Source organism: Malurus melanocephalus, unplaced genomic scaffold, assembly GCF_030028575.1.
Source record: "Malurus melanocephalus ecotype Western Australia unplaced genomic scaffold, MMel_1.1 scaffold_49, whole genome shotgun sequence".
Taxonomy (NCBI): domain Eukaryota; kingdom Metazoa; phylum Chordata; class Aves; order Passeriformes; family Maluridae; genus Malurus; species Malurus melanocephalus.
Window position 1 is genome coordinate 2,705,565 of NW_026623281.1, and position 27,016 is coordinate 2,732,580.

The following is a 27,016-nucleotide window of genomic DNA, read 5'->3' on the forward strand; positions in this document are numbered from 1 at the left end:
TGTTCACCTATTTTTTTATGCTGTTTACAGTGAAAGGATCAGCCATTAATATGGACAGACAAGAGGCTGCCTCTAGATTGCACAAGGAGTTAGAACAAGGTCTTTGAGAAAGGGTTTTGAATGCTATCTCCTGGTTGAAATTGGGCCAATTGCAAAATTGTTACATGTTAGAGTGTGTCTTGGCCAGGGAGCCACAAAATTATTTGGAACATACATAAATGATACTTTATTTCTTTCTGATTTACAACATGCAAACCTRTCTCTGTGTTTCATATAGACATCCCATGTCCTAATGTAAACCCTCTTACCTCTGAGTGCTGTGTACAATCATCCCTTTTTAATTACCAGAGTCCTATTTGAGTAACTGTTTCCTCCCTTAATATTTGCTCTCTTCAGTCATCCTTCCTTTATTTGATCCTGCAGGGGTATATTGCAGCATAATTATTTCCATGGTAACAGGCTGTAATTCCATAAACAGAAGATTGAGTTTGTTATATGATCAGGAAGCAGCTGGAGAGCCATAAAAGGCTGATTTTTCAGCAATGCTGAAATCCTGCAATCCTTATTGATATATTAATGTAATCAGCTGAATTTCTTTCTCCATTTGCAAATCCTCCCCTAAATAGAAAGGCACATAACACACTGTTGAAATTCAAAGGTGTGTAAATTGAAATGTTAGAGGCAGGATTTTTCCTCATTCTTCTTGTTTTAAGTATTGAAATGAAGGGTTTTTTGAATGTGTTTTTGGGAGAGAGGGATTCTGTGCTCCCATGGCTATTAGCAGGGACAGAGCACAAATTAATAATTGCAGATCTTCAGTTTATTGTGGGRTGGTGTTATTTTCATTACTTTCCTATTACCATCTAGTTATTCTATATATGTTTTAATGGACTTATGGCAGTTAATATTTTGAGAAGTACATCCTGTTCTTTGAGTAGTCTCTCAAAAACATTCACAGTAATTTCCTAGGTTTTCTCCTTAGAAAGAAGTGAAATGATGTGTGCCTGTTTGTGTGTTTGTATAAAAGGAAGATAATTCAATACTTGTACCGGCTGAGCTCAAGGAATTGAGAACAGCCTAAAGCTCACATCCTCATTTTCATCCTAATCAATGTGCTTCTAACACATGTCCTCTAACTGATGAAACTCTGAATGGAACCTCATCTGCCCTGCAGACTAGCAAAATTCAAGCTTCTGCTTTAAAGAAGCCATGAAAATTATTTGCTTGGAAAGCCAAGGAATCTCAAGTAAAAGGCACTGTGCTTAAACCAGAGTATACCAGATATCTGAATTGCCAAAGAACAAAATCCCACAACCCTACAGAAASAGCAAACTCTAGGTAGGGTGCTTGGTGCTCTCCATCATTTTGCTGGACTAAGCAGGGAAATGTGGCTGGGTGATGGTACACAGGGAATCCTGACACCAAATCTGTCTCTAGTGATCCTTGGAATGGTTCTCTTGTAAACCCTTGGGATGGATCACAAATGGGAATTGCTGGGGATTCTCTAACTGTTAAAGCAATGGTGAAAAAGCTTGGAGAAAGGAAGCTGACTCMAGTAGTACTCTATTTGCTCTAATTACCATTATTTCTAAAGCACTTTTAATTGGAGATGTGAAGCCAGAACCARCAGCAACTCAAGTTCGCACATATAAACACACACAGATATAAGACCAAATCATGGTTTTTGTTTGTTATTTACACAGTCAATCCTAAAACAGCATTGAAAGTGTAAAACAATGCCCTGGGGAGCAATAGGAAACTCAAGCTCTCACTACAAGAATTATGAGACTCTGCCACAGCAGATCTCATACAGAGAGGTGCTACCATGAGCTGAGCTCTGGGGCACCCCAGGCTGCAAATTTGAGAGTCCTGATTTTGCATTTTCTGACCTGGCATTTGTCTGGAGCAAGGAGCAATATCCARAAGCCAATTTACTGGTGTCAAAGCAGTGTAGGTGTAAGTTTAGAGGAACTCTATGAAAGATACAAATTCATGGATGGGCTTCAGGTAAAAAGAACTTCAGGAGTTTATGTTGTCTTCTTCTGGTGCCACAGAGTTGTTTTAGGTGAAAATGGTGGAATATTAAAGCTGATAAATTGTTGATCTGAAATGTAAGACTAGAGAAGTGTAAGACTGGTAAATTATTCAGTAAGTTTTCCCGGTAAAGCAGTGCTTGTTTCTAAAACACTTTCATTTCTACTCTCCAATCCAGACTAATTTTGATGTCCACTGCTTCCTAARGGTTATTATTTGCAGCCTGCCACAGTCTCTCCAGGAAGAAAAAAGTATTTTTGTGGTCAAAGCACAAGACTGGGGCTCAAGAGGTGTAATTTTTGTTTCCTGASTCTGCATTAGGTTTTGTGACTGAACTCAGAAGCATGCTGCTGAACAGGAAACATGGAGTTGTCTTGCCTTCTTCTCACCTACATTTCAATTTCTTTAATCAGAACTTACCTCTTTCTTTTATATTTAGCTGCCTTTTTTTTTCTCTCTCTCTTTTTTTCCTCTTTTTTTTGTTTTTAAAAAAAATTTGTTCAATTGGCAATAAAGTGTATTAACAAAACATTTTGCACAAAAAATTAACATTTGAGAAGCATTTTAAAGCAGGAATTATTTTTTTTTTTTTTTTATAATCAGCCCTCAATAGTGGCCATTCTCTGCTTGCAAAGCAGACAATACTGGTTTCCTACAAGTACTAGAGAAAATAATTTTCTCTACTTTCATCTTTGGTCTTGCCATAGGTTCTGCAGTTTAAAAGTGCAAGACCAATATCATTAGCCTAGAAAAACTGACCCTTTCACTGTGAATGTGATTCTGCAGGCAGCAAAGGCTTTTTGTGTGGCAGAAATTCTGTTTCCACAGTGCCAGATTTTCTCCCTGAGGTGCTTATTTTCTTTTCTGCACACTCACTTTTGATGTTACTTTCTGCTAAGAAGCAACTGAGTTTTATGAGCAGATTGTACAGTAAAGCCCARCTCAGCTTTATGGGAGCTCAGGTTTGAGGGGAGGTTTGCATGGGAGTCATTTCTTGAACTAAAATTGGTGGTTGGGTGTGAAAAGGCATTCTCTTCTTCTAGAGAAAAAAACAGAATTAAGGCACATGGGCACAACTGGAATTGTTTTAAAATTTTATGTGTGGAGGTCTGTCTGTTTAATGCTGACGGTTAAAATTGTTTAATACTGCTGTGATCTTTCAGCTTGAACTATATTTGAGCATCTACTGCATGCATTTACAGTGGAGCTCTGTACTCTGTGTAGTGCTGAACCAACAATATGTTAGACTGATGGTTTCAAAGGAGTTTATACATCCACTGGCTAGAACTTTATAAAAAAAGATCCATTGTTTCAAAACAAAGAGAACCATTTCTCAAGACATGTCTACAAATCAGCTGTTTGTTTTATGGGGCTGGGTTGCAATGGGTAAGTTGTGACTCTGAGAAACACATTAATAAATCTTGGGCACAGAAAACCTTGGGAAAAGCAAAGATAAAATTTGTCTGCTTACCTAAAGAGTTTTTGTTGTTTTTTATTTTCTTTTTTAATCTGGTTCCATCTGATAAGCTCTTAAATGAACAGAAGTAGTGAAGTTGTGTCAGAACAGGAGTAGAATTTTTTATCTACCAGTGAWTACCAGATTAATTAATATGTGGTGTGTTGTCTCCAATATTTCCTTTAAAGTACTAAATAAAGGAGAGCAACCAGGATATTCAGATTCCCCMCAGGAAAGAGGACAAGGACTGCTTTTAAAACAAAAGTTGCCATTGGTTATATGGGATCAGTACTCCTGGAAAATTCTTCTGAAGATACTTTACCATGAAATGCAGTRGGTGAAAACCTTGCAGGCACATACTGATATGGCCAGTCAGGTCTCAGCAGATGGTATTCTAATGCTGTATCCAAAAAATACAGCATAAATGTTGTGTTGACAGGAACACAGAAATGTACAGAATAAGAGCCACAATGAAATACATTCACATTTATAACCTGAGACATAATCTGATAGACTGTGAAAGAGCAAATGCTTTTGAGAGTTATTGAAGGAAAACACTATTAGCTTAAATTTCCACCCCTCTTTGAAGTCAGTACCGTTAGGCCAACGCTGGGGATTCGTATAAATTACATTTTCAAATTTGATATAGAATATTAGCTTTCATGGTGAGATTTGATCCGTTGGTTGCCTTCAGTCTGGATTGTCAACGCTTGCGAGTGTGGGCTGGCGCTGACACTGCCTGCTGTCAACAGCCCCACTCCATCCCCTCCTGCAGCTTTCTGCCTTCAGCCTGGCATGGCAGAAACACTTTATTGATTGTGCATTGGGAAACTCAGTCTGGTTAAATGAATATGTCCTCGCACAGAACAAGTGGTAGTTGAAGGTGAGAGTAGCTAAGCTGGTGCTAGCAGWGAAAGATGTAGGAAAAGTGGAAGCAAAGTCTGACTGTTCAAACAGGACCAGGTTTCTTATAACTCTTATGGGAACATTGGCGAAAAACTACTTAGGAGAATGGTGCCCTGTCCATTTCTTTACATTTTTAAATGAGACAAGATTCCTTTTAGAAGGTATGTTGTAATGCACAATTTTCTCATCAATATTTGGGTGTGAGGATGAAATCTAGGGGACTGTCATGTACAGAGAATGTTACAAACCTTTATAGCCTTATTGTCTGAAGTCTTTAAATGCATTGTCCATCTTGGCACTGGTCGTTATGGCAGAATCTCCTGTGAAGAGCAGTTTCAACAAATTTGCAAGAAATAAAACATTAAAATGGGTGCATAAGAGGAGTTTCTACAAATGCCTTATCATGAACCTCTAAAATGCTTATAATATTTGAGAGTTCCATGTATAAAAGCAGAAGGAAAAGACCAGACCACACTCAGTCAGATAGTGTAAATAACAATTAAAATATATTCAGGTAGGAACTAATTTTTGTAATCCTGTAGTTGGTTCTTGTACATGAAAGTTCACCAAATGAAGTCTGTTTTGTAAAGAGCTCTCAGGCTTTTTTAGGTGTTCTTGAAATCACTCTGTCAACACCGTAACCATAGATTTTTGTGTAGTTTGTGTCATGAAAACTGAACCAGAAATTTAATCCTTTTCAATTGGCTATGTGAGCGGAACAGGCTCTGCAGCTCTGCCTGGTGTGCTCTGAGTATTCAGGCTCCCTGAAAATCYTGCTTCAAACAGTGGGAGCAGGAAATTCCTGGATTTTTTTGAAGGTGTTCCCTTGAAGGCTGTCTACATGTTCAACAYTCAGCGTTCTCTGTGCACAAAGCACTGCTACTCACATAATGTCACTTCTCTAGTTAYTAGTTTTGCCCCATCTCTCTTTCCATGCTCTTCATTCATCCCCGGCTGAGTGAAGCAAGAAAATATAACMATTAAAAAGGGATCATAATACTGAAATTCTGGGAAATGCATGCCAGAATTAATAATTTTTATTTTTGCAGGACAGGAGTCTTTAAGGACTGTGTGATCTGCAGCATASAAACCCCTTTGTTTTTTTGCTGCAGCATTTGACCAGATTTGTTCAAATCTGAACATTTCATTGAACCTCTGAGCAATGTTTTATTTAGAATTGTAGACTGCAAACATRATGTTATTAAATAGCAGATTTGCCATTTTTTCAGGGTATTTGTGAGAGGATTTGGGGTGGTGTTTATGATCTGGTTTGTTCTTGGTGGCTGTTGCAGGTAATGGCAAGCACGTGCAGTGGCTGCGAGGGAAGGACGGTGAGGTCTGGGTCTGGGTGATGGGAGAAGCCCCGGGGGACAAACCCTACGAGCAGATCTCCGAGGAGCTCATAGCAGAGCGAGCCAGGCAGCAGGCACAGAAGGAGGCAGAAGAACTATGGTGAGGATTTAAGAATCTCAGTTCAGGGTCCACTGGGAATAACAGGAGGTGTGCCCTTGAAGGAGGGTGGTAGGTAATGGTGGGTGAAACTGGTGAGTATGTTTTGTGAACATTTGCTTTCTCTTGTTTTGTCAGTTTTTCAGCACATTAAAAACGTTTTTGTTGCATATTGAAAACCAAAAACCCTCTTCCACAAAAAAAGTGGAGCCAACTTTTTTCTCTTCTGGGACTTAAGCTAAACTGTTGACAAGCCTGCAAATAAAGAAAAATGAAGCGGTCTGGTTTTGAGATGATTAAATTAAATATGTTAGTTATATCACAGTTCTGGGCCCACWATGGGGATTTGGTACATAAAATCCTTTCTGAAATTGGTTTTATTTGCATTTTGCTTGTATTAATTCTTATTCCAGCAGTTCAAAAACTGATTATACAATGTGCCACACTGCTGTTTTTAGCCGGGCCTTTTCCAACTTTGGGGGAGATTCAAAAGTGTTTTGATGCTTGATATTTTTAGGAATTAGGCCACCTGCCTCACATGCTCCCCTTTGTAGTGCAGCACTGAAAAGTGACAGTTTAAATACCAGGTTATTCTGTGTTATCCCTTTTCATAGGAGATTGTTCTTGCTTCAAGTGATTGCATATTTAAACAGGGATTAAAACCTTCAACTTGTGCTCTGAATTCCTTTTGCATTGTCAGTACTRATAAACAATCTAGCATAAGAATTTGGGAGACATTTGTACTGGTATTTGAAAGACAATAAATTCCCAATCACACTTTGCTAGACAGATAGAAAAATATAAGGTGTGCCTTAAAGACATCCAAGAAGTACTTGTCTAACTTAGAAGGTGCTATTTTAATTAGTAATTTATCAAAAATTGTAARCTGTCCATTTTCTGGATACTTTCTTTGAGCACCATTTGCCATAGGTCTAGGTCTCTTGTTAAATGCATTTTAATTCTTTGCTTGCATCTTTCCATGAAATCTTATTTATTTGTTGCAACCAGTGAGTAAGTATYGATACTCAATTTAAGAAAAATCAGTGCCTTAACTTTTTATTTTCACATCTTTTTCCAAAGGAGACAAAAGGAAGCTGAAATTACAAAGAAATTTCGTGATGCTATGGCTCAAGAAAAAGCCAGAATAGTGGCAGAAAAATGGAAAATAGAAATGGAGGATCGGAAAGCAGCCAAATTGGAGGAAGAAAAAATTCAGGAGGAACTGAAGGTTTGCATAGAGTAATTTAGTTTTCTTAATAGTGTTTTAATATGTATTCACAGTTCTTGTCACCTTCAGTGCATGTTTATTAATAAGCTTTAAAATCCAGAGTTGTAATTTTTCGTTCTGGAATATACAGATAGCTACATGGTGTTCACCAGAACAGCTGGGTGAGTGATGAGAAAAAATTACAGGTCTCATTCAGAAGTGCCAGAACAATCAAAGTGGTTATTCAGCTCACACATTAAACAGAATTGTTCAGTCAGCTGTGCTGGGTGAATCATACTGGGGAAAAAAATGTACAATTGGGAAAGATCCCATTTTGAATTTGCTTGAACTTATTCTGTGTATTTTGGATGCTTTTGTTCACATACTGAACTTGAAAATTGTGTCACTACTTCCTTCAAAATAATAARGGATGGATCCTTCCCCTACTCAACATATGGGAAAAGTCCAGTTGGCTTTGCTGGGAGAAGTTAATTTGCCTGATTTTTATTGAGTTCATAATGAACTTTCCATGAACTCAGTTACGATAYTGCAATGTTTGTTTGAAATAATATTTTTCTCACATTTTCCAGTTGAAAATAGCAATTTAAAAACTAAATAGGAAAAGCTTCTGCCCACCCTTTTCATTTTACTCGATAAAGATGAAAACTTGTTYGAAAATGAGACAGTAAAATATAATTCAGTGTGCAGGGAAGTTATCGCAGTCCTCTGAGCCTAGGGTGTGTGTGCTGGGACTGCACACGATTGGTGAGGCTGAGTTTCCATGGAGAAAGCCTGGAGAAAATACCACTCCTAGGACCCAGTATCTTCCATCCATCGCCTCTGCTCTGCTGACGGCGTGCGGTGTCTCTTTCTCCTCTCCTGGTGCAGTGATTGGAGGTGTGGAAAGCAGGGTTAGACTCTGCCCTTGTCCCTGTGTGACAGGAGGAATGCTGAGAGCCCAGTGCTCAGTTTATGAGGTTTGATTGCAAACAGCAAATTCCTTCTGACTCTGCAGCTGCGGGCCTGGCGTCTGAGGTGGTTGTGCAGCACAAATCCAGGGCGGCTCCTGCAGCCTCCTCAGCACAGAGCTGCTGATTTACCTTTGCACAATTAATTTGAATTCACAGGAGACAATGGAGCCTTTGAAATTCGATGTCAATGAGTAATGAAACTATACCTTTCAAGTGCTCTATTAATGTATGAATAATGAGCAGAGCAACTAATTAAACACTCTTTCCTCTGCTCTCCGGAAAGCAAAGCCCTCTCGAACAAAGGCCAATGCAGTGTTCGCTTACATCTCTGGCTGATTTACAGGGCACTTGGTGGGGTAAATGTCCACAAGCTCTCTGCTCCTGTTCTGTTTCAAAGAGACTTTCAAAAAGCACAGTGAGCTACTTCTGAGACTTTTAATGCCCAGTRTTCATAGTTCTGTATTAAGGAAAACTGGCTGTTCAGTTGTCGATGYAATTTAAAGGAATGGCACCAAATTCTGCTCATTTTCATGTTGATAGAAAGGTAATGTCACAGTGAGCTGTGTTTCCACTGCTTCCCAGGACATGAGCAGGTGTCTTCCACCCAGTTGTGTGCCTGGTAGGAGCAAGGAACGCTGCTGTAAGTGGGATGAGAACATGGTCCAGTTTCTACTTTGAATTTCAAATACTTCACTTTGATTTCTTTATCTCTGTTCATAAAGTTGCCAATGTTTTTATTCGGAATGATCAAGAATTCCCAATGGTTTCCCTTAAGCATTTGAAGACAGGATTTGCAAAAATTTAAATAAATGGACCAAAAGTTTTAAAACAAGACCCAGCAGAAAGGAACTCTTTGGCTTAAAGAATTAATTTGGAAACAAGATATTATGCAGTGATTGTTTTTTTAAATGCCCTTTKTTGAGTGTTCTCCCAGCATTTCCTGTGTTAATCCAACAACAGAGTCTAATTCCACTTTCAGCCTTGGCTTTCCAATGAGGTCTATAATTTGAGATCTGTCAGGAGAGTTTTGGACTGGCACAGAGTTCCAGCAGCAGASATCAGGAAAAGCAGCTTATCTGTTACTTGTCTTGAACGATCAGATCTTGCACATTGTGCTGTAGGACTGCTTCAGGACAAGGAAGGCATTTCAAAGATAGGTGTATCTCTCAGGCTAATATGGGGGAGTTGGTAACTGCTGTCCACTTTAAACCTTTAAAATATTTAATGCACTGGTAATCATCCTTCTGTGATGATTACCAGACCATGTTTGAAGAGGTCTCCAGACTGGGGTATACAAAGTTCAGGCTCTACTAATGCTTCATGTTCTTGAAGCAGTTTGACATGGGAAATTGAAACTCTCTCCTTTCTGCTGACATGTTTAATTTCTAACCATATTGTATCACAAACACTCCTTTTAAGATGCTTTTATTCCTCTTGACCTATCACAGGGTGTTAGGGCTGTCTGTGCTGGATAAATGGTATCTCACATATCAACGTGAATGATGATCCCTATTTCCTTTTCCAGCACTATTAGGAAAGTATTGCTTTCCTTGGTGTTTCTTAAGCAGAAATGCCTTTAATTTATGATGCTAGAATATAAACGTTGACTACTCCATTTTTGCAGTTTAAGGACAGCTATTCTTCTATGYACCTATTGCAAAGGGGAAATAAGAGAGCCAATTACAATCATTAATCTTTTTACTAATTCACAAAAGCTCTGCAATCATAAGGCATCATTTTCATTCATTTTCTATCAGCAGCTGTCCTTAAGAGACAGAACAAAGGCTCTGCCTTGCAGAGCTAAGGGAAATGAAAGGTGTGAGTGTCATCCAGCCAGGGGTGGGGATCCTTCAGCAACGTTCAGGAATACAAGAGATTTCACTCTTCATGTGGTCCATAAAGCAAGGGAATATTAATAGTAAAGTACTGTCCTKATGACAACATCAGATACCTGCCACATTTAATAATATAAGCACAGTTGACAGCAGAGTTAGATTGCTTCTTAAAAATTCCCTGGGAGAGGAAATGTGTCCCATCAAAGAAGACAGGTTGAGAATCAGCCTTCAGAGAACAGAATAATTAGTGCTTCAGTTCAGGAAATATCTAATTAAACTTACACTTAATAGAAAGAATACACTTTTTATTGAACTTGGATGAGCTTTCAATACGTGTCTGAGTGCTTCACTGTGCCCCAAAGTGCTGTGGACCTGATTCTTCAGACAATTGCTGCCAGATGTAGAGTTTAGGAATACAGTGAGATGTCACCATTGCCACTCRAAGTACTGTGGGCTTCGTATGGAACAGCAGTGAGCATTCTGTCTTGATCTGRAAAAAACTCTTGTCTCCAAGTAAACGTCAAGCACTTGAGTGGGACTGTTATCTCTAAGTGCAAATAAGCTGTAAGTTCATCTCTGTGCTTTGCTSTGCCAAGAAAACATTGAACTCTTTCCCAAAGGCAGCATATTTAGAATCTAGGGATATGACAGCAGCTTCTTGCTGGGGTTTGGCACCAAGTTAATTCTGAAAATGCCTTAGTTGAGTTATTTCAATGGCAATTACAATAATTCAGTAATACTTCATTTTGTTTTGTTTTGTGTAATTATAGTTCAGTAATTCTTTTTTTCTTACGTAGTTGCATCTTGAACAATGTTGGAAATGAAGCAGCTGTTAATTTTGGTTGGGAATTAGATCTTCAGGTATTCTCTATCCTACTTGTAACTGTGATATTAATTTTAAAGAAAAATCTCTTCCTCAGGGACATGGGTAATGATTGTGATACTGAAGCCACTACCTTTATTCTGAACTGCTGGTACAAACCAGCAATGCTCAGGTGTTTGCCATGGGTAAATGGGAAAATAATCCCTCTGAAAACCTTTCCTTTTCTGATACAAGTGAGGGAATTTTCTCAGCCTATAGAAAAGCTGTCAAACGTGGTGAGACACACATAGACATTAACAAGTTTGTGGCAAATTCTCAATTGCCAGAGGATAGATAAGATCATTTAGCATGTTCAKATTCTCCAGTGGAGTTAAATCTGGAGAGGATTACGCTGCCTGTTGAATTGTCAGTGTGATTTGTTTCGGCAGCTTGATATTTCTCAACAATTTGCAGCTCTGTACTGAATTGTCACCTGCTTAATTATTCTGGAAGAGCTAAAGGGACCAGCACAGAGTACAATCTCTCTCAGCTGTCAGGCTGAAGCTGGTGTTTGTAGTTATTACAGCTCTTCACTCCCAGCTGTGAAGTGCAGGATTGGGTTCATGGGAAAAACAGATGAACTGCTTGCTGTGTTCTTCCAGTGGAGTAAATGTGAAAAGTTTAATTGATGTTCATTTTGAATACAAACACACGCTGTTTAGTCATACTTGACAAAAGGGTGAGTGTTCTTTCYTGTGTCATGCTAGCAAGGAGTTGTGTGATGGACCTGCACATCCCTGCAGTAGTTTAATAAATGGAAGTTAAATCTCTTCTTTCCATGAAAAAGGAATATTGTGTGAAAAAGTTTTGGAGAATTCAGAATCAAGTGCCAGTGTTAAATTTTTGCTGTGGTCTCTTCTTTGACTTAAATCTCCTTCTCAGTAAAAAAGGTGGAACTTTCTTCGTTGGCATTGTTGCCTTCCATTAACTCTACCTGAACTCTAGTTTTTGGTATGTGTGTGTGGGCTTTTTGTTTTTCTTAGACACTTTCATCTTTTTACTAGAAATGCCTCAACAACAGCTACATTAAAAAACAAGTCCAAACTTGTAACAAAACTCTTGGGTGATTCGGGGAAACTGCTGCGAGATTGATTTTYCCCCCTTCTCTATTTAAAGTTTTACCTTGTGGTTTAAGACATTGAATAGAAAACATTCTGATAACCCCGGATTGCTTCTGTGTCTGTCCATCTTCCTGCAAGATAGCCTAGACGTATTGAATTTTTTAGGTAGTGAAGCTGAGTGAATAAATATTCTCCTCATAAGAATAAAGAACAGCTGATCTCATATTTTTTTCCAAGAAGAGAATAGAGCCATTTWCTAGCAGCTAAAATGTGCAATCCCYAATTCTATAGAGATATTAAAAAATAATTATTTTTTTTCTGAGGAAGCTACTTGGCTTTGAAATTAGTATTGTCTAAAAACATTGAGTTTTCAAAAATAATGAACTGTCGACTCAGCTCATGTTTTTAGGAGTCAGGAAATAACAATGGAAGGATGATGTCAGAAATAATCCAGGATACTAGCATTAGAATTGACTGAAGAAAAAGGCTAGGCTTTTCTTTCTCACAAATAATAAGAGCAGCCTAAAGTATTGTTCATAGAATCACATAATATTAAAGGTTGGACCCTTAACCTTCACCCTAGAATTTTCATAGGATTAATGTTTGGAATAATCTACTTTGGGCTGCTCTTACTTATAGCTTAAGTCAGGTAACTAGGATAGTAATTCAGGGTGATTTTACTCAGGGATTTATAACAAAATTCTTACCTGTAAGTTTGTTACCCGTGAGGGTATAGTGTTGGTTCCATTGTAAAATTAAATGAAAACTGTTCTTATTTKTAATTCAAGTTATTTCAATAAGATGAATAACACTTAATGATGTTCAGTTTGGGGTTTTTTTGGTGGGCTTCAATTAAACTATATGATTCAAATCTGCTTCTTCACTACCTAAGGGATTTGGGAGCATTCATTAGCAAACWGATAGWGATTCCYCGTTCTGCATTAATTGGGCTCCTGTGTAATTGGTAATATGAGGGAGGCCAGCTGCAGAAGMAATCTTTATATTCAGATTTTAATCTCTTTTAAGGCTTTCTTGGAAGGGAACTTTTTTGGTATGATACATTTAGCTACAKTTTGCAAAGTGACTGTTGAGTGCTGTAGGAGCTGCCTTTTTCTCCAGAATGCAGCGATCTTGATTTTTGGAAAATATTATTCCCTGTGYTGGTTAAGATGACACATTGGGACAGGTGCTAAAGTACAAACAGCAGCAAATCAGTTTGTGAATTCTAAGGTTCTGTGGATGATGTGTTTGGTGCTTGAAGGCAGCAGCATCTTCAATGGGGGTACTTGGGGACTTAAATCAGGCTTTGCTTATGTGCAGTGGGACAGCACAGGTGTTAGTGCCACGTGATAAAATGTTTGATGTGTAGTTTTAAGATCTTAGATATTTACATGTTCCTCAATCCTGTGATACCTGTAGAAGGCACCCTCCTCAGAAATTCCTAAGAGTTAGGAATGATGTTGTGATGGGTGAGAAACCCAAAGTTAGAGACAGGGATTTGCCCAAGGTAATGAAGCTTCTCTGTGACAGGAAGAAACTGAGGCAGCGTCTCAGCTTTTGGCACATTGTTCCTCCTTGGTCACTTCTGGCTTCCTTCATTTTCTCTAGAAAAGAGAAGAAGAGGAAAGACAAAAGGGTGAAGAGCTGATCAGGCAGCAGGAGGAGATCCGGGCCAAGGAGCTGTACCTGAGCCTGAAGCAAGCGCAGCAGCACAGCCAGCACAGCGACGATGACCGCGAGTGGGAGGAACAGTGTGAGTACAATCACCTGCACAGCATTAACGTGTTTCTGAAAGCAAATAAAAGGACACTTGTACAATGGAAAAGGTGTGGCCAAAAATTGTTTCTGCCTGGAGCAATACAAAATGCTGTGTTATTTTGGTGGGTATTGCCAACTCAAWATTGCAAACAGAAGTTTCATATTTCTGAATTCGTGTCAATGCCTTATAGAAAATTCTTTGTGTAYGATTACTGAGATCATTAAGTTTTATCTAATGTACTTAATTAACAGTTTTGGCTTAGTAATAATAATTCAGGACACAGTTATTTTGACAGCTTGTCTTTAGCTATCTTTGAAGAGGTAAAATCTGTCTTCATCAGTATTTTAATTGCTTCCATATGGCAGTGGGGTGAAGCTATGATATCAGTGCTGAAACTTACTTCATTTCAGAAGATTACAGTAAATCATACTTAGATTGTTGCTCTAAAAAAACCACCAGAGGATGATGATGATGATCTCACTCTATGGAGGTGCTGTTCCTTTTTAGATAGCCTGAAATTAATTACAATTATGATATTCATAAATAATTTAAWTTTTTTCTTGTGGTTTTTAAAAGCTTATAAGGAACAGAATGATTAKATTATTATATAGATATATACATTTATACTGTAGATAAGTAAAGGCCCACATTATGAATCAATTTCAAAATATACAATGAGTTTATTTTATGGTTTTARTCATCACTTCATTAATTCTTGAGGACTAATTACTGAAGTGCTATTACCTGGAATTGATCTGATGGTGAATCATTCTCTACAAGATGAATTAAATCTATATGATACACTCTGCCATTTTCCAGGCTCATAACAGGTTATGTTAATTTTGATCAATAAAACCTCTGCATATTACACTGTCAATAAAGAGAAGGTAATTATTTCCTGGAGAATTACCTAAATCCAGGTGTACATGCTTATATGGAAAAAAACCCTAACTTTTTGTATTTTGGGTATTAAGAGCAAAATGAGTTGGGGGAAAAGTAGCCCTTTAGTTTTGCAGAAAATCAGCATCAGCTGGCAACACAGCACAGAGGATGGTGTTATGTACCTTAGCATTTCTTTGATGGTATGTAAGGAAAGAAAATACATTTCAACCATGTTGTTAAAACAGAAATATTAATCCAGCTTACATTACATTGAAATGGGCAATRAAACAAAATACTACAAACACTACTAAAACMAGGTATCATTTTCTCAGTATTGCATTAATGAGGTAACTGATGTTTTAAATTGCTGCTTCTGTTTTCTTGAAGAATGCTGTTTGTGCAGGGATAGACATCAAAAATGCAATAGAACAGTTATGGGAGAAGGCAGAGAGAAAAAGGAATAAGCTGTGAAAGGTTTTGACCATGACTTCTGTGATGGTATTTTTGGTCTGTTGAAACATTGAGACTGCATCCCATGCTGGGGACATTCTGCCACCAGTACTGTTTCCTTGTGAAAGCTTTGGAGAGTTCTGCATGCTCTGAAGGAGTTCTGTCACTCCAGTGTGTGTCTCTCAGTACCTGTCCCCATGTCCAGAGGGTGACCAAGGCCAGCTCAGTGGTTCCCAGATGCTGAGTTTGTCACCAGCCCCTTCTCCTCGCTGGTGGCACCACAGCTGGGTTTGCAGCCTGCTGTAAATGCTGTGCTGCCCGAGTTATGCTGTTATCAGTAATTGATTTAGCATTAAACTAACTGCAGACTAATGACTAGAGTGTATCATATCCTTGTTTATCCTCTTATGCTTATCTCAGGGTCTCAATTTATCCCAGTTGGTTTGAGGGCTTAGAGCTGTGCTCCATTAGCAAATAGGTGTGACAGCTGAAGATAGGAAGATGCAGTTTTTAATGCCTTATCTGAGACCAGTTCCTGGCTGGTKTAGACTATGCTATCAAACTTTGTATTGAGCTTGCTCCAGGCATATTCACATCTTCCATTTCCTTAACTGCACAAGCCAAAATGTGCAGGAGACAGTCAGTAACAAATATTTGGRAGTGAGAACATCTGAAATTGCTACGGAATTAATTAGTACCTCAGGTTCACCAGATTTGTMATTTTTTATTTCAGTTCCAAATATCTTTTACTTTTTATGGTAACCCCTCTATTTTGTCTGCAAGTATTCCTTTGGGACACTGAGAGGAAATTTAGTGAAGCTAGGCAAAGCTATTCACCAGTCAGCTTTTCTAAGTAATAAATAAATGCATGAATGCATAAGAGAATTCCAAGCACATGTAATATCTGCATTTTTTGCCTCTACACACCTGCAGTGGAAATCATTGCCTGTTAGGAGCAAGTCCAGGCTCCTTTGGGTCTTCCCTTGTTGGAGTGAGCCCTGTCCCACTGAGCTGGGGGTCAGTGCTGCCAGGGAGCAGTGGTGATAGAGCAGAGAATTGTAGCAATGATATTGATGGYACTGCTAACTTGTTTAGTAGATGGAATTCAGATTGTGATGAGGATTCATCTCTCCTCATCCCATTATCCCTCAGCTGTTTATTGCCAAGGCAATAAGCAAAGTGTTGCTAATATTAGTTTTTGTTGTTGGGTTCAGTTTGCTTCTGCTGTTTGCCAGGGAACAGTAATGGCCCATAGAACTGCTGTGTTAATTGAAAGACATGATTTTAGTGCTTTTTAGTATACTAAATGTARAATAACTTGGGAAATCGGTGCTAAAAGGGAAAAATTATGTTGTAAGAGCAATTATAGCCTTTGATTTTATGTAACAGATACATATATAGGGGTGTTTTAGAGGGCAGTTCYAAGTTAATAAGTGGAACAGGTATATTGGTTGGCAAATTAAAAGATGAATAGCAGAAAAGGCTTATTCAGAGAGTCTACTGTTCAAGCCTTATTTTTTGAAACTGAGAAGCAAGAACTAAGGCTAAGCTTGGACAGCAGAGGGTACGTATTCTGATTAGTTTGGACCTCTCTGTGGGCTTTTAGGTTTCTAGTGTATTTAAGTGTGACCWCTCTCTGTGAAACATAATAGGAAAAACTGTAGCATGAATATTCATCTGATTGAATTAATGGCATTTTGTTAATACACTTACAAACCCCTGTGAACTGCATCAGGCAGGGAAATGCTCAGTACCATCTGATCAGCTTTATTCATCTCCTGAAAAAAATATTCCAGTAAAAATGTAGACAGAGATAAGTGAGTTGGTCTATTCTTATGCCTTTCCCCAAGCACCTACTTTTGGTCTTTCTTGGAAGGAGGATACCAGGCTGACTCATTATAGCTTCTTTTATATTATTATATTTTTATGTTCTTCTACAAATGTGTCTATGAATTTATTTTCGTCTGACTTTAAAAGGAATTCGTTTGGCATTTCTCTTCGCCAGAAATTCAAGTGAGTTTACTGGCAGGAGAATATGATAAAACGCTGAATTTTAAAGTGACTGGTCCCCAGTTCAGCTATGCATTTACTAAACAAGTGCTCAACCTTAAGTATGTGCCCMTGAACTCCAATCTCATAGTGCATTGCTGAATAGGAATGGGATTATTCCTATGATTTCAGATAAGAAGATTGCTGAACTGAAGTCATATTGCAGGGTATCTGTGGGAAGTTATTTTCCAATTAGGAAAGGAAAAAAACACTCTGTGATTTGCATGTGCACTCAGAAAATCTGAAATTGGATTTTATCTATTAGGTAGTAGTTTTGAATAGCTCATAAACAAGCTTCCAAAAATTTTAACAGAGGGAAAGCTAAAACAAAATAATTTAAAAATTACAATGCATATTCATAGCATGTTTGTGTTTTTTTTCTGCTTTCACACATCTGACTGTAAATCRAAGCTCTTCAAAAGCACAAAATAGATTATATTAAATGGTGGGTTCSTAGTTTTTCACAAATTATTTGATGAAGTTCAGCTGCAGCACAGTATGAATTAATCCTCATCTATATAAAAAGAATTGACATTAGAACTTTGCCAGGACTGCTAACAGGGATTTCCCAATTCTAAGAAAATATAGAAGACAGTCTTGCAAAAGGMAGCTTAGGTTAGCCTAGAGAAAGAAGAGATAGTCATAAATTGTTTGGGGAAAACAAGGCGAGCTGGAGCTGACCCCCCTGGGATCCAAAGAGCCTCTGCACACCCAGCTTTGGGGTTTGCTCTTTGTTATTGGGGAATGTTCACACTGCAGGGCACAGAGGATGTCTGAGCTGCCTTTGAGCTGCCCATTTCTAGCAATGACAATGGATAATGATGGCAGCACAGGCCTGTCTTGAATGTTTTACCAGGAGGGTTTTCCAGGAGGGTTAGGTCACCCATTTTTGGCCTTCTCTGCCAAGGCTACAATCACAGTGAGACAAACCTCTCTGAGCAGCTCAGGCATTTCTGCACAAGCTCCAGTTCCCCAAGGGCAGCAGTTTTCTTCATTTTATGAGCACTGAAAGATGTACCTGTTGTTGGTATCACCAACAACAACAACAAAAAAAAATCTGGTCTTGGATCTGGCCTTACAAGCTTGACAAACTCCTCATTTCCCCATCTTGTCAGGCCTTACATTATTCTGTAAAACAAACAAACAAACAAAAAAAAAAAAGAATGTGAAAGTTTTTATGTGTAGTAATTCTTTATGGTAGATATATGGATCTGTTGTGGTGATTCAGAGATTTTAAGTTTTTTTTCCAGATATCTAGTCTTCCTGCTGAGAATATTGACTGACTACACTACTGGTGTTTTGCACRGGGGTCATGCCAGAAGTAAATTTAATGTAAAAGGACAGCCAGCTAAGAAAAATAATCTGTTTCTACCGAAGACAGTACTAGAGGTCCTGTCTCCTTTTACTTATGACCAGAAAGGCTACGATGTGTCTCAAAATACAAATTATATAGAACTTTGTCTTCCTCTGTCTTAAAATACTTGTGCTAGACTTGATCCAGACATAAAGTTCTTCTTCCAAGTGAGCTCGTTCAAAGCCACAAAGAGAAATATGAATAGTCATGAAATTCTATTGTAAAAAAAAAACCTGCTGCAGAAATACATCCAGATTTACCTTCAGACTTGGAGTGACTTTCTCAAGATAGATAAATTTGTGGGAAGTGTCAGTATGGGAGGCTGGTTCATGTGGTGTWTATCATTTTGTCTGGGGTGTAATGAAAAAACCTTTCTGTAGATTTCTGATTGTGATGGCTTTATCCCCAATGCTATTTCCAGTCACAAAAAAAAAATGGTTATTGGTGCCAGTGACTTTGATTAATTGCCCACAAAGCCCCTTGACCAGTCAGAGATTAAAAGAAACTTAACATAGAAATGCAGCTCCACACTTGAAGCTGTACTCGACATCTTCTAAAGGTAGAGCAAGCAGAGAGATGGTTTTGGGAATAACTATGAGGAAGAAGTTGAGAGAAAATCAGGACTCCAGTAATAAGAGAAAAATTATGAAGAGATCCTATGCATCCATATGATCAATGATACAATTCTTAAGATGCCTCAGCTGGGAAATTTCAATAAAAATTCTTCATAACGTGAAAGAGACGATTCTGTATATAAAATCTAACAACCTACATGCAGCCTTCCCTATGTTTATGTGTATCCAAACACGTGTGGGTATGTACATAAATGCAAACACACACACACACAGGTAAATGTTTGCATAGAGAAGGCTGCATCAYACACACTTCCAAAAGGTTTTTTGAATGTTCATATTTAGCAGCTGCAAACTATGCTACCTCACCCCATACTTTTGTGATCAGAAGTTTGATAGTTTGGGAAAATGCAGTCTGGGTCTCTGACTTCTCATGATACAAGTTTTTTGTCTAGCAAAAACATAGTAGGAATGCCTACTGAAGAGAGTGAGGGACGTGGGGCATGAAGATAKCTTGCCTTTCTCATTGCCAGGCAGCCTGGTACATCAGTAGAAAAGAATCCCAAAAAGCTCCAGGTGGTCTGCCCTCAATCTGGATATTGGGATGTGACACAGTTGTGGGTTTCTGGATGTCTTGCAAAGTCACATTGCACTCATGTTCCTTGTGTTCTCCTTGTGTTGCAAGCACAAAGTTTGTGTTTAAAGTGACCATTATTGAGTGGCTTTATAAGGGAAAAAACCCCAGAAATACTTGAGCCACTGAAGCAGTACAGGTAAATGAAATTATCTACCCTTAAAAATAATGATGTGTAAGATAAATARTGAAGTCTGTTACTTGTGTTTCCTGCGCTGTACATTTTTTTGTTACTSTTTAGCCAAAACTGCAGGGTAGGTAGTTAAGTGGAACTGAAATTCTGCCAGTTRTGTACATGTGAAACATCTATGACTCGTTTATGATGCTATCTTGATGAGCTTTTACTCCTGAATGCCTTTCTGCTTATGATAATATTATATAAAGGTTTTTCCTCTTTCCCTATTTACCCACAAGGTTTTRTTTCATTTCATTTGGCTTTGAGTGCTTTTATTTCTTAATTCCAWTAAACCTTCTCGGAATTTGGACAAATCCATTTATAATTCTGCTTGCTTTAAATTGGGAGTGTAAACCAGAGGGACGCAAACAGCCTAATGAAATGCAGCTGTCTGGTATTATATCCTGCATTCCTAGTCACAGGTACCATCCCAGGGGAGCAGGAAATGGTGTGTGCTCTTTATGGACTGAGTATGATCTGAGACAGGATAGTCATGGCAGGATTGATAATTGCTCCTGGAGGCAATAGCTGAGTTCTTTAATATTTGCTTCACTGGATGTTAAAGGTTTGTTTTGCACTGGAATACTTTCCTGCCTGCAGTTATTTGTGACTCAGAAACATCATCCAAATGTGGCTTCAGGCACCAGGAAAGAGCTGCTAGATGATGAATATTTGCAGTAGAATTTTTGGTGCATTTAAGTTATACCCTGTCAAAGGCAGGATTGTTGGAACATTAATTTTAAAATGAAGAAATTTTAGTGAAAGATGCCTGACCTGCAGTGGCCAGAGCAGCAGTCTCATTTCAGGTTGCAGAAATGGGTAACTATGGTCAGTGCCATTGTTTGGTGTATATTAAACCTTCCAGTCAAAATTCTGGTTCTTCATATGCAATTTCAGAGACTTAAGTGTGAGACAACCCATCCACAGCATCAGCATTCYCTTTCTAATGGCTGTTCATTTATCCATTGTTACGGAAACCATTTTTACACTGCAGTTTTTGACTTGGGGACTTCTGTGGCTAGAAGTGCATGACAAAGATAGCATTTGCCTTTCAGAAAGAAAACAGCACCGAAAAAGTGAAACCTATGTGTTTTTATAATTGTAAATTTTGGGAGTTAACCCATCAATTGTAGTTATGTTCACAGTGGCAAAGAACTCTGTAAAACACAGACTTAATTTTAAGCAGTAATTAACRTCCTTTCTTGAAACAGAACTTGGTGCACTGCCAGGGGAAAAGATGTCCCCAAGCAGAATTTCTTTTATTACAGCCAAAAGAAGTGTCAGATTTWATCACAACATGTAGAGGCTCAGTTATTGCCAGGAGTGATCAGATCATTAATAATTTGAGACTTCTTCTAGTGGTGGGCCTGCGTTGGAAACATCAGGGAAGTCATCCAGGTCTATGCTTTGGTAAAGTGGTATAATTTATACACTCTTAACCCAGATCCTGTAGGAATAAAGCAGCRGGGTGAATTGCTGGGTGTGTTTCTAAAGGCTGTGCTCCTGTTCCTTCCCCCAGTGCGCCGCTCCAAGGCTGCTGACGAGGAGAGGAGCCACAAAGCGCGCAGAGCCCGTGACGAGTACCGGCGGCAATCGCTGCGCGCCATCCAGAAGGGAAGGGTGGCCGGCCTCAGCCATCTGTTCCAGGGCACAAACCTCAGCAACGATCAGGAGATCAAACTCAACAACAGCAGCGCCAGTCCTTCGCTGCCTCTGTCTGCAGCGGCCAGGTTGGTTTGTGCTGGAGAGATTTGGGAACAGTTTTCTGTTGAATTGCTCCCTCTTCAATCCCCACCATTTCCACAAGCTATTCTTCAGTTTTTCCTCAATCTTGCTGTTTCATGATGATCAGAAAAAGAATGTTTAAAGGGAAAGAAAAACAGATTGAATGCAAAGTAAATGCCATTTATTTTTCAGTCAGATTTCTTAGAATTCRCACAGAGATGAGGCCTTGAAACAAAAATATGAGATCAATATGCGAGGCTGTGATAGAGAGAAGTCAAACAGAGAAATTCCTGGGCAAGTCTTAAGCCTCAAGCCTCAAACTGCCTCCTGCCTAACAGCTCCTTTTTTTTTTTTTTCACAGAGAGCAGTCCTAAGCTTCAGGAGGTTTTAGTTTTTGGTGGTTTTTTTCAGGCAAACCCAATTGTCTTTGGTATTTCTTTCATTTGATTTTTCAGCTTAGTGGTTTGTGTTTGGAGACACAGTATATAGCTGATTCTGATTTAGTTTCTTGCTAGCGAAAGGCAAAAAAAAGGTTTGCTTGTCCATATTTACATTGAAATAAAAATAAGGTGGAAAAGAAAAGCTGCTGACTGAAATGTCCATTGTGATAATTGTTYTTCAATTTAAGTTCTGTAAGAAAATGTTTAAGGTGCCATTAAAAATATAAAAATGATAACACTGTGGTTTCCATAAAACCAGAAAATAATTTCAACAGATTTTAACAGGTTAAAGTGGTTCAGTGAGTTTTACTGTACTGAAGTTACATTGACCATTTTGCAGCTGTATGCTTTGCAAATATGTGAAGACAGATTACTATTTCTGTTKTCCCTTGTTTTCCTACGCTGCTGATGCTCTCTTTCCGTGCAGTAAGGTCTGGGAGCGCCCGTCCCGGCCCTTCTCCCGAGATGTCATCATTCGCTGGTTCAAGGAGGAGCAGATCCCTCGGCGGGCTGGCTTTGAGAGGAACACCAACAGGATTGCTCCRTGGTTCCATGGTAATACCCTGATCCCTCATTTTGTGTGTGACAGAGCTGTGAGCATCTGCTCAGGAAATGCATCGTGCCAGCTCTCAGCCCAAAAAGCAAAATCTGCTGCCATGGTGAARCCGAGTGCCTGTTAAAACAAGGCTTTTGCATCTTTCCTATTATTAGCATATGATTTATTTTTTCTGATCAAGTAGACTAATTTGGGAGTCATATCACCAAAGTTTTTTTCAGGAATATTTTGGCCAAAATATACTTGCTGCAAAATAGCAAGCCAAGCAAGAGTACTGAGACAAAGATAGGGTGAGAAGTGCTCCAAAATTAAYTGGCAAATGCTGCAGTGATATGGTCTGTGGATGACTGACATTCAAGTTTTTGATTTACCTGATTTCCAAGAATGAGTTGAACTCATATATCTTGAATCCCTSATACACTTCATAAACTGGGGTAACATTTTTTATTTCTTGCTTTCTTCTGCAAACAAAAATTAATGATTTTTTTTTCCTCAAAAATAATTGAGAGGGTATAATTTTAGGCAATCTTTGTGAAATGGGAAATGTGCAGATCCAAAATTTGCTGTCTTATCTGCTGGAGTTGCTAGCATCTCTGAGACTTTTGCTTTGTATAGTGTTTGCTGAATCTTTGATATAAAATYCACAGGTAAGACATCTTATTTTCATAGATATTAGCAATGATCTTTATATTCAGTATTCTTAAACATCAAAAAAAAAAAAAGTTTTGGCTTAAAAGCTGACATAATTCAGGGATTAACAAGACTTTAAAGTTAAATCTCAATTTTTTTATCRCTGCTGCTTTTGATGAGTCTATTGCTCTGTTCAAAGCACTAAGCTGACCCTCATCTGATTCATGATTCTCTGAGCCTAAGATGAAGATGTGTGGGCGTTCTAAACTGAACCAGGCAAGGAAGATTTCTGAATAAGTTTAGTGTTTCATGTACTTCAGATTTCTTTGTGTGGTACACAAATCCTTATGTGTTAAAAGACATCAACAAGCTGCCACTTTCATTGGCTTAATTAGTCAGAGACACTGAAGTCAGTCATGTATAGCTTGTAAATGCTAAATACTTTAATTCCTTATGAACAATGATGCAGACAGTGTTTGTTTTCTTAGAGAAGACATTTGGTGTGGTTGCTTTCTGAGAGACAAACTGATTAAAATTTCATTTGTGGACATTTGCCAGAAGCACTTCCAACCATGATCCTTCTGTATGGTCCAACAATAAATGTTTTCCCTGTGAGTGGGAAGTTCACATCCATATCAATCACCGTGAGTAGTTATGAACATGATTTACATTTAAAGAAGTGTCTGGGTTTGAGCCAGTGCCTGTGCAGTCTTTGTACTAATTTGGGTGCCTTTTGGATTAGTCTGTTAGTCATTGCAAGAATCAAGACATTCATGGTCATTCTTGAGTTTCTCAGATCGTGCTGTTCATGAGTTGAGARCAGTTCAGTTGAGAAACTGTGACTGCAGTGACTTTTATGAAAGTGAGCAAAGTGCCTCATTTATCCTCCTCTCACTCGAGGAGCCTGACAAAGATAATTAAGATACACTCCCAGCCTAAAGCTCTTTCTTTGCAGGGAGCTATGTGAGTGCTATGTGAGTACCTATTTGCTGCATTAATTGTTTTGGCTTCTTCAGCTCTGGTCTGATTAACTGTCACGATTGTAAATTATGAGCAGCTCAGCTGCCTTGTAACTCCTCTGAAGTGGTGGAATCTAAAGAGGTTATTACAGGTACAATAATCAGTGTTTGTTAGCTTTTTGTCATGTCTGTTACATTTTGTAATGCCCACAAACTGAGGAAAACCAAACAGAATCACAGARTATGCTGAGYWGGAAGGGACCCTCARGGATCAWGCAGTACAGCCCCTGCCCCTCCTGTTATTTTATATTGTATTCAGGGAAAAAGGACATTATCTAGCAGAAYATATTTAACTTGTATAAGAAATTGGCAAATTTCTTAATTTGAAAGCCAATGAAATTTGAAAGACAAATGAAAGCCAATTCTGCAAAGCCAAGGGTTACAGCTGACAACTCAAGCCACTGGGGCCGCCTCAGGCATCTCCACACAGGTACAGTCAGGTCCTTCACATCCTTGAGCAAGTTCTGTTTTTTTTATATCTAGTTTTGGACCATAAAATGGTCCAAATGGAGTTTAATATTCTGCCTCACATTAAGGRCTTTTTGAATGCAAAGCACTAAGACCAGCACTGAAAAAGTAGATATCAGTTTATTACAGAATTATATGTTTTTTTCCAGGGTCAGTAGACCTTGGCTTGTCTGCTTTGACTGTCAGGCTGCTCAGCTTTTTAGCTGAAGTTAAGCATTATCTGAATCACTGTCTTCAAATTGTACTGTGGACATYCAATATATTCCAGTTAAACAGATGAAGGTTTAGGACAGATGTGTTTAGCTAAGGTAGCAAACTACAAATAATGATGCAAATGTCTTTATCCTCATATATTTGTCTTATTTTTCACTTTAAGTCATCAAACCAATCTGGATTCTGTTTAAAAATATACATTGTCTGGGGCATTTTCATGGTACATGAAACAAGGGAGCATATGGCATGCTTAATGTACCTGAAGTTTTGCTTTTGTCTTCATTTGAAGCATCACTACAAAATATTTCATTTGAAGCAGGGTAGTAAAATCTGTAGTCACAGGAAGTCTTTCAAATCAGAGTATTTCTTTCTTTATTCACAAAAAGTTACTTCTTAAATGAATATCAGCTTTAACTTCATCATCTMTATTTATCTCTTGAAATTGTCATCAGTTATCTAAATTCCAGCAGATGTTTTTATCTAATTTTAAATAGTTTTTACTGTTTTCTTCTTGWTTAAAAAATTAAAGTTAGAAACTCTGTAATTTGCTTCTGAATTCTGGATATGAATTCAATTATTTTTGCTATGTTTGAATAATAGATCCCTGCCAAAAACCAGTTCATTCACCCTTCCAATTGAGAATTATTTAAGTTAATAAAGAAAAAAATGTAGTATAATTTTCAACGTTTTTTATGAATTAAATCTATTTTTAATCCTGTCATAAATTGTAAAATTGTATCATTTTCATTTGGATTGGGAAGCAATGAACCTTTTTTAAGGTAGCTTGTGCCCACTTTCTGGCCACAGTGCAATTATTAAGCTCAATTCTCAAACTGTTAAAGAAGAATCACAGCAAGTGATTAAGGTGCCTTRGGATTTAAGGTAATCATTGTCTATTTCTTTTGTATTATTTAATAGTTGTCTTTGGTTTGAGTGAAAAGAAATATTATTCAATTTTTTTACTATGAAGACTAAGAAATTGGTCTAAATTTCATTGAAGGTAACTTCTGTATAGTGTGATAACTGTAAGGTTAGTAATTGTATTCTGATTTCCTGCCTGCTAGCTGATGAATATAAGCATGTGAATCAAACCTACAAGGACATCCTAATGTGGTGCCAGTTGTATGAAAGGTTTTTGCTAATCKGAATTAAGAGTGTTCTTTGCCAAGATCCCATCTGCTGGGAAAGCAGGGAGGTAAATCGGTGTTTAGGATGGGAGAGCTGTCTCTCAAACAGGMTGGAAAGGGAGACACATTCATTGTTTAGGCCAAGTTTAGCTTTGAACTGGATTTTTCTTTTCAAACTTTTCTGGATCCATGCCAATAAAGGGAAAATTATCCATTCCAACCAGTTTGTTAGCTGTTAGTTTTGATGGGTTTTAACTTCAGGTGTTAGACTTTTCACCCTCATGTATTTAATTCTGCATTTGGTTCTTTTCCATTCTGAACATAGAAGTGTTGGTCTTTGCAGAGGGAGTTGATTTGAAATATTTGCCCAGCTTTRGCTGAGAGCAATGTTTTCTGATTGTTGATGTTTATAGACGATGTAACAGGGATCTCTGAGGTGTGTGGTGAGCACAGGACAGAGTTTATTCATTCCTGGCTGTGGGTGGCTGTGTGTGTGTTTGCCAAGCACCTGCTGTAGCACTATCAGGTCTCCACTGGCATTCAGGTTCAAAGGAAGGTTCAGAGGCTGATAGCACGGATCTGGAAACATGAGGTAGATGCCCTAAAGGTTGGACCTCTAAAATGTAATTGCAGTAGCATGGATCCTATTGTGGAGAAGCATTTTCACAGGGGGAGTCAGGGTGGGGTGCAGTTAAGGGAATGGGGAGCTGTGGAGGAGCTGAGCAGAGCAGATCAAAGGATGGATTAAAAGAATGCTGARAAAAGCAGAAGCTGAGTAATCTCCGAGGTGAGGGAAGCCAGGGAAGAAAATTTTCAGTTTAACAGGAACATGTGGCAGATTTTTACAGATCAAGGTTTAACTTCAGATGGCTAACACTGTTTTCAGGAAGGAACTTGTTTACAAGAGGAAACTCTAGCACACCAAAATAGTGATAATGGCTCTGCAAATCAAGTGTTCTCAGTAAAGGAGTCAAGACTTAATATTCCTGTAAGTCTATTAATTGAGAGTCCTTGAACAGCAGTGAGGGCACTGGGCATGTTCATATAACTGAACTGTGAGAAATAATATACCTTGTATTGTAATATWTACAATATTACACCAAATTACATTGTCACCACATAGTCAAACATGAGAAAATGTGTTGAGAAGTGCAGTTAGGCCTGAGTGGGGAGGCTTGCTCT

The 27,016-nt window shown here is 38.4% G+C and overlaps 1 protein-coding gene across 4 annotated transcripts in view; it reads left to right on the top strand.

The window, feature by feature from the left end:
* The window catches only part of SH2D4B (SH2 domain containing 4B), a 94,065-nt gene that overhangs the window by 45,792 nt on the left and 21,257 nt on the right, over positions 1-27,016 (top strand). For all 4 annotated transcript variants that reach the window (XM_057365227.1, XM_057365224.1, XM_057365226.1 and 1 more), the window contains 5 exons: positions 5,689-5,848; positions 6,926-7,073; positions 13,390-13,534; positions 21,176-21,386; positions 22,249-22,376. In XM_057365227.1, the coding sequence (XP_057221210.1) occupies positions 5,689-5,848; positions 6,926-7,073; positions 13,390-13,534; positions 21,176-21,386; positions 22,249-22,376 (792 nt within the window). The remainder of the gene's footprint in view (positions 1-5,688; positions 5,849-6,925; positions 7,074-13,389; positions 13,535-21,175; positions 21,387-22,248; positions 22,377-27,016) is intronic.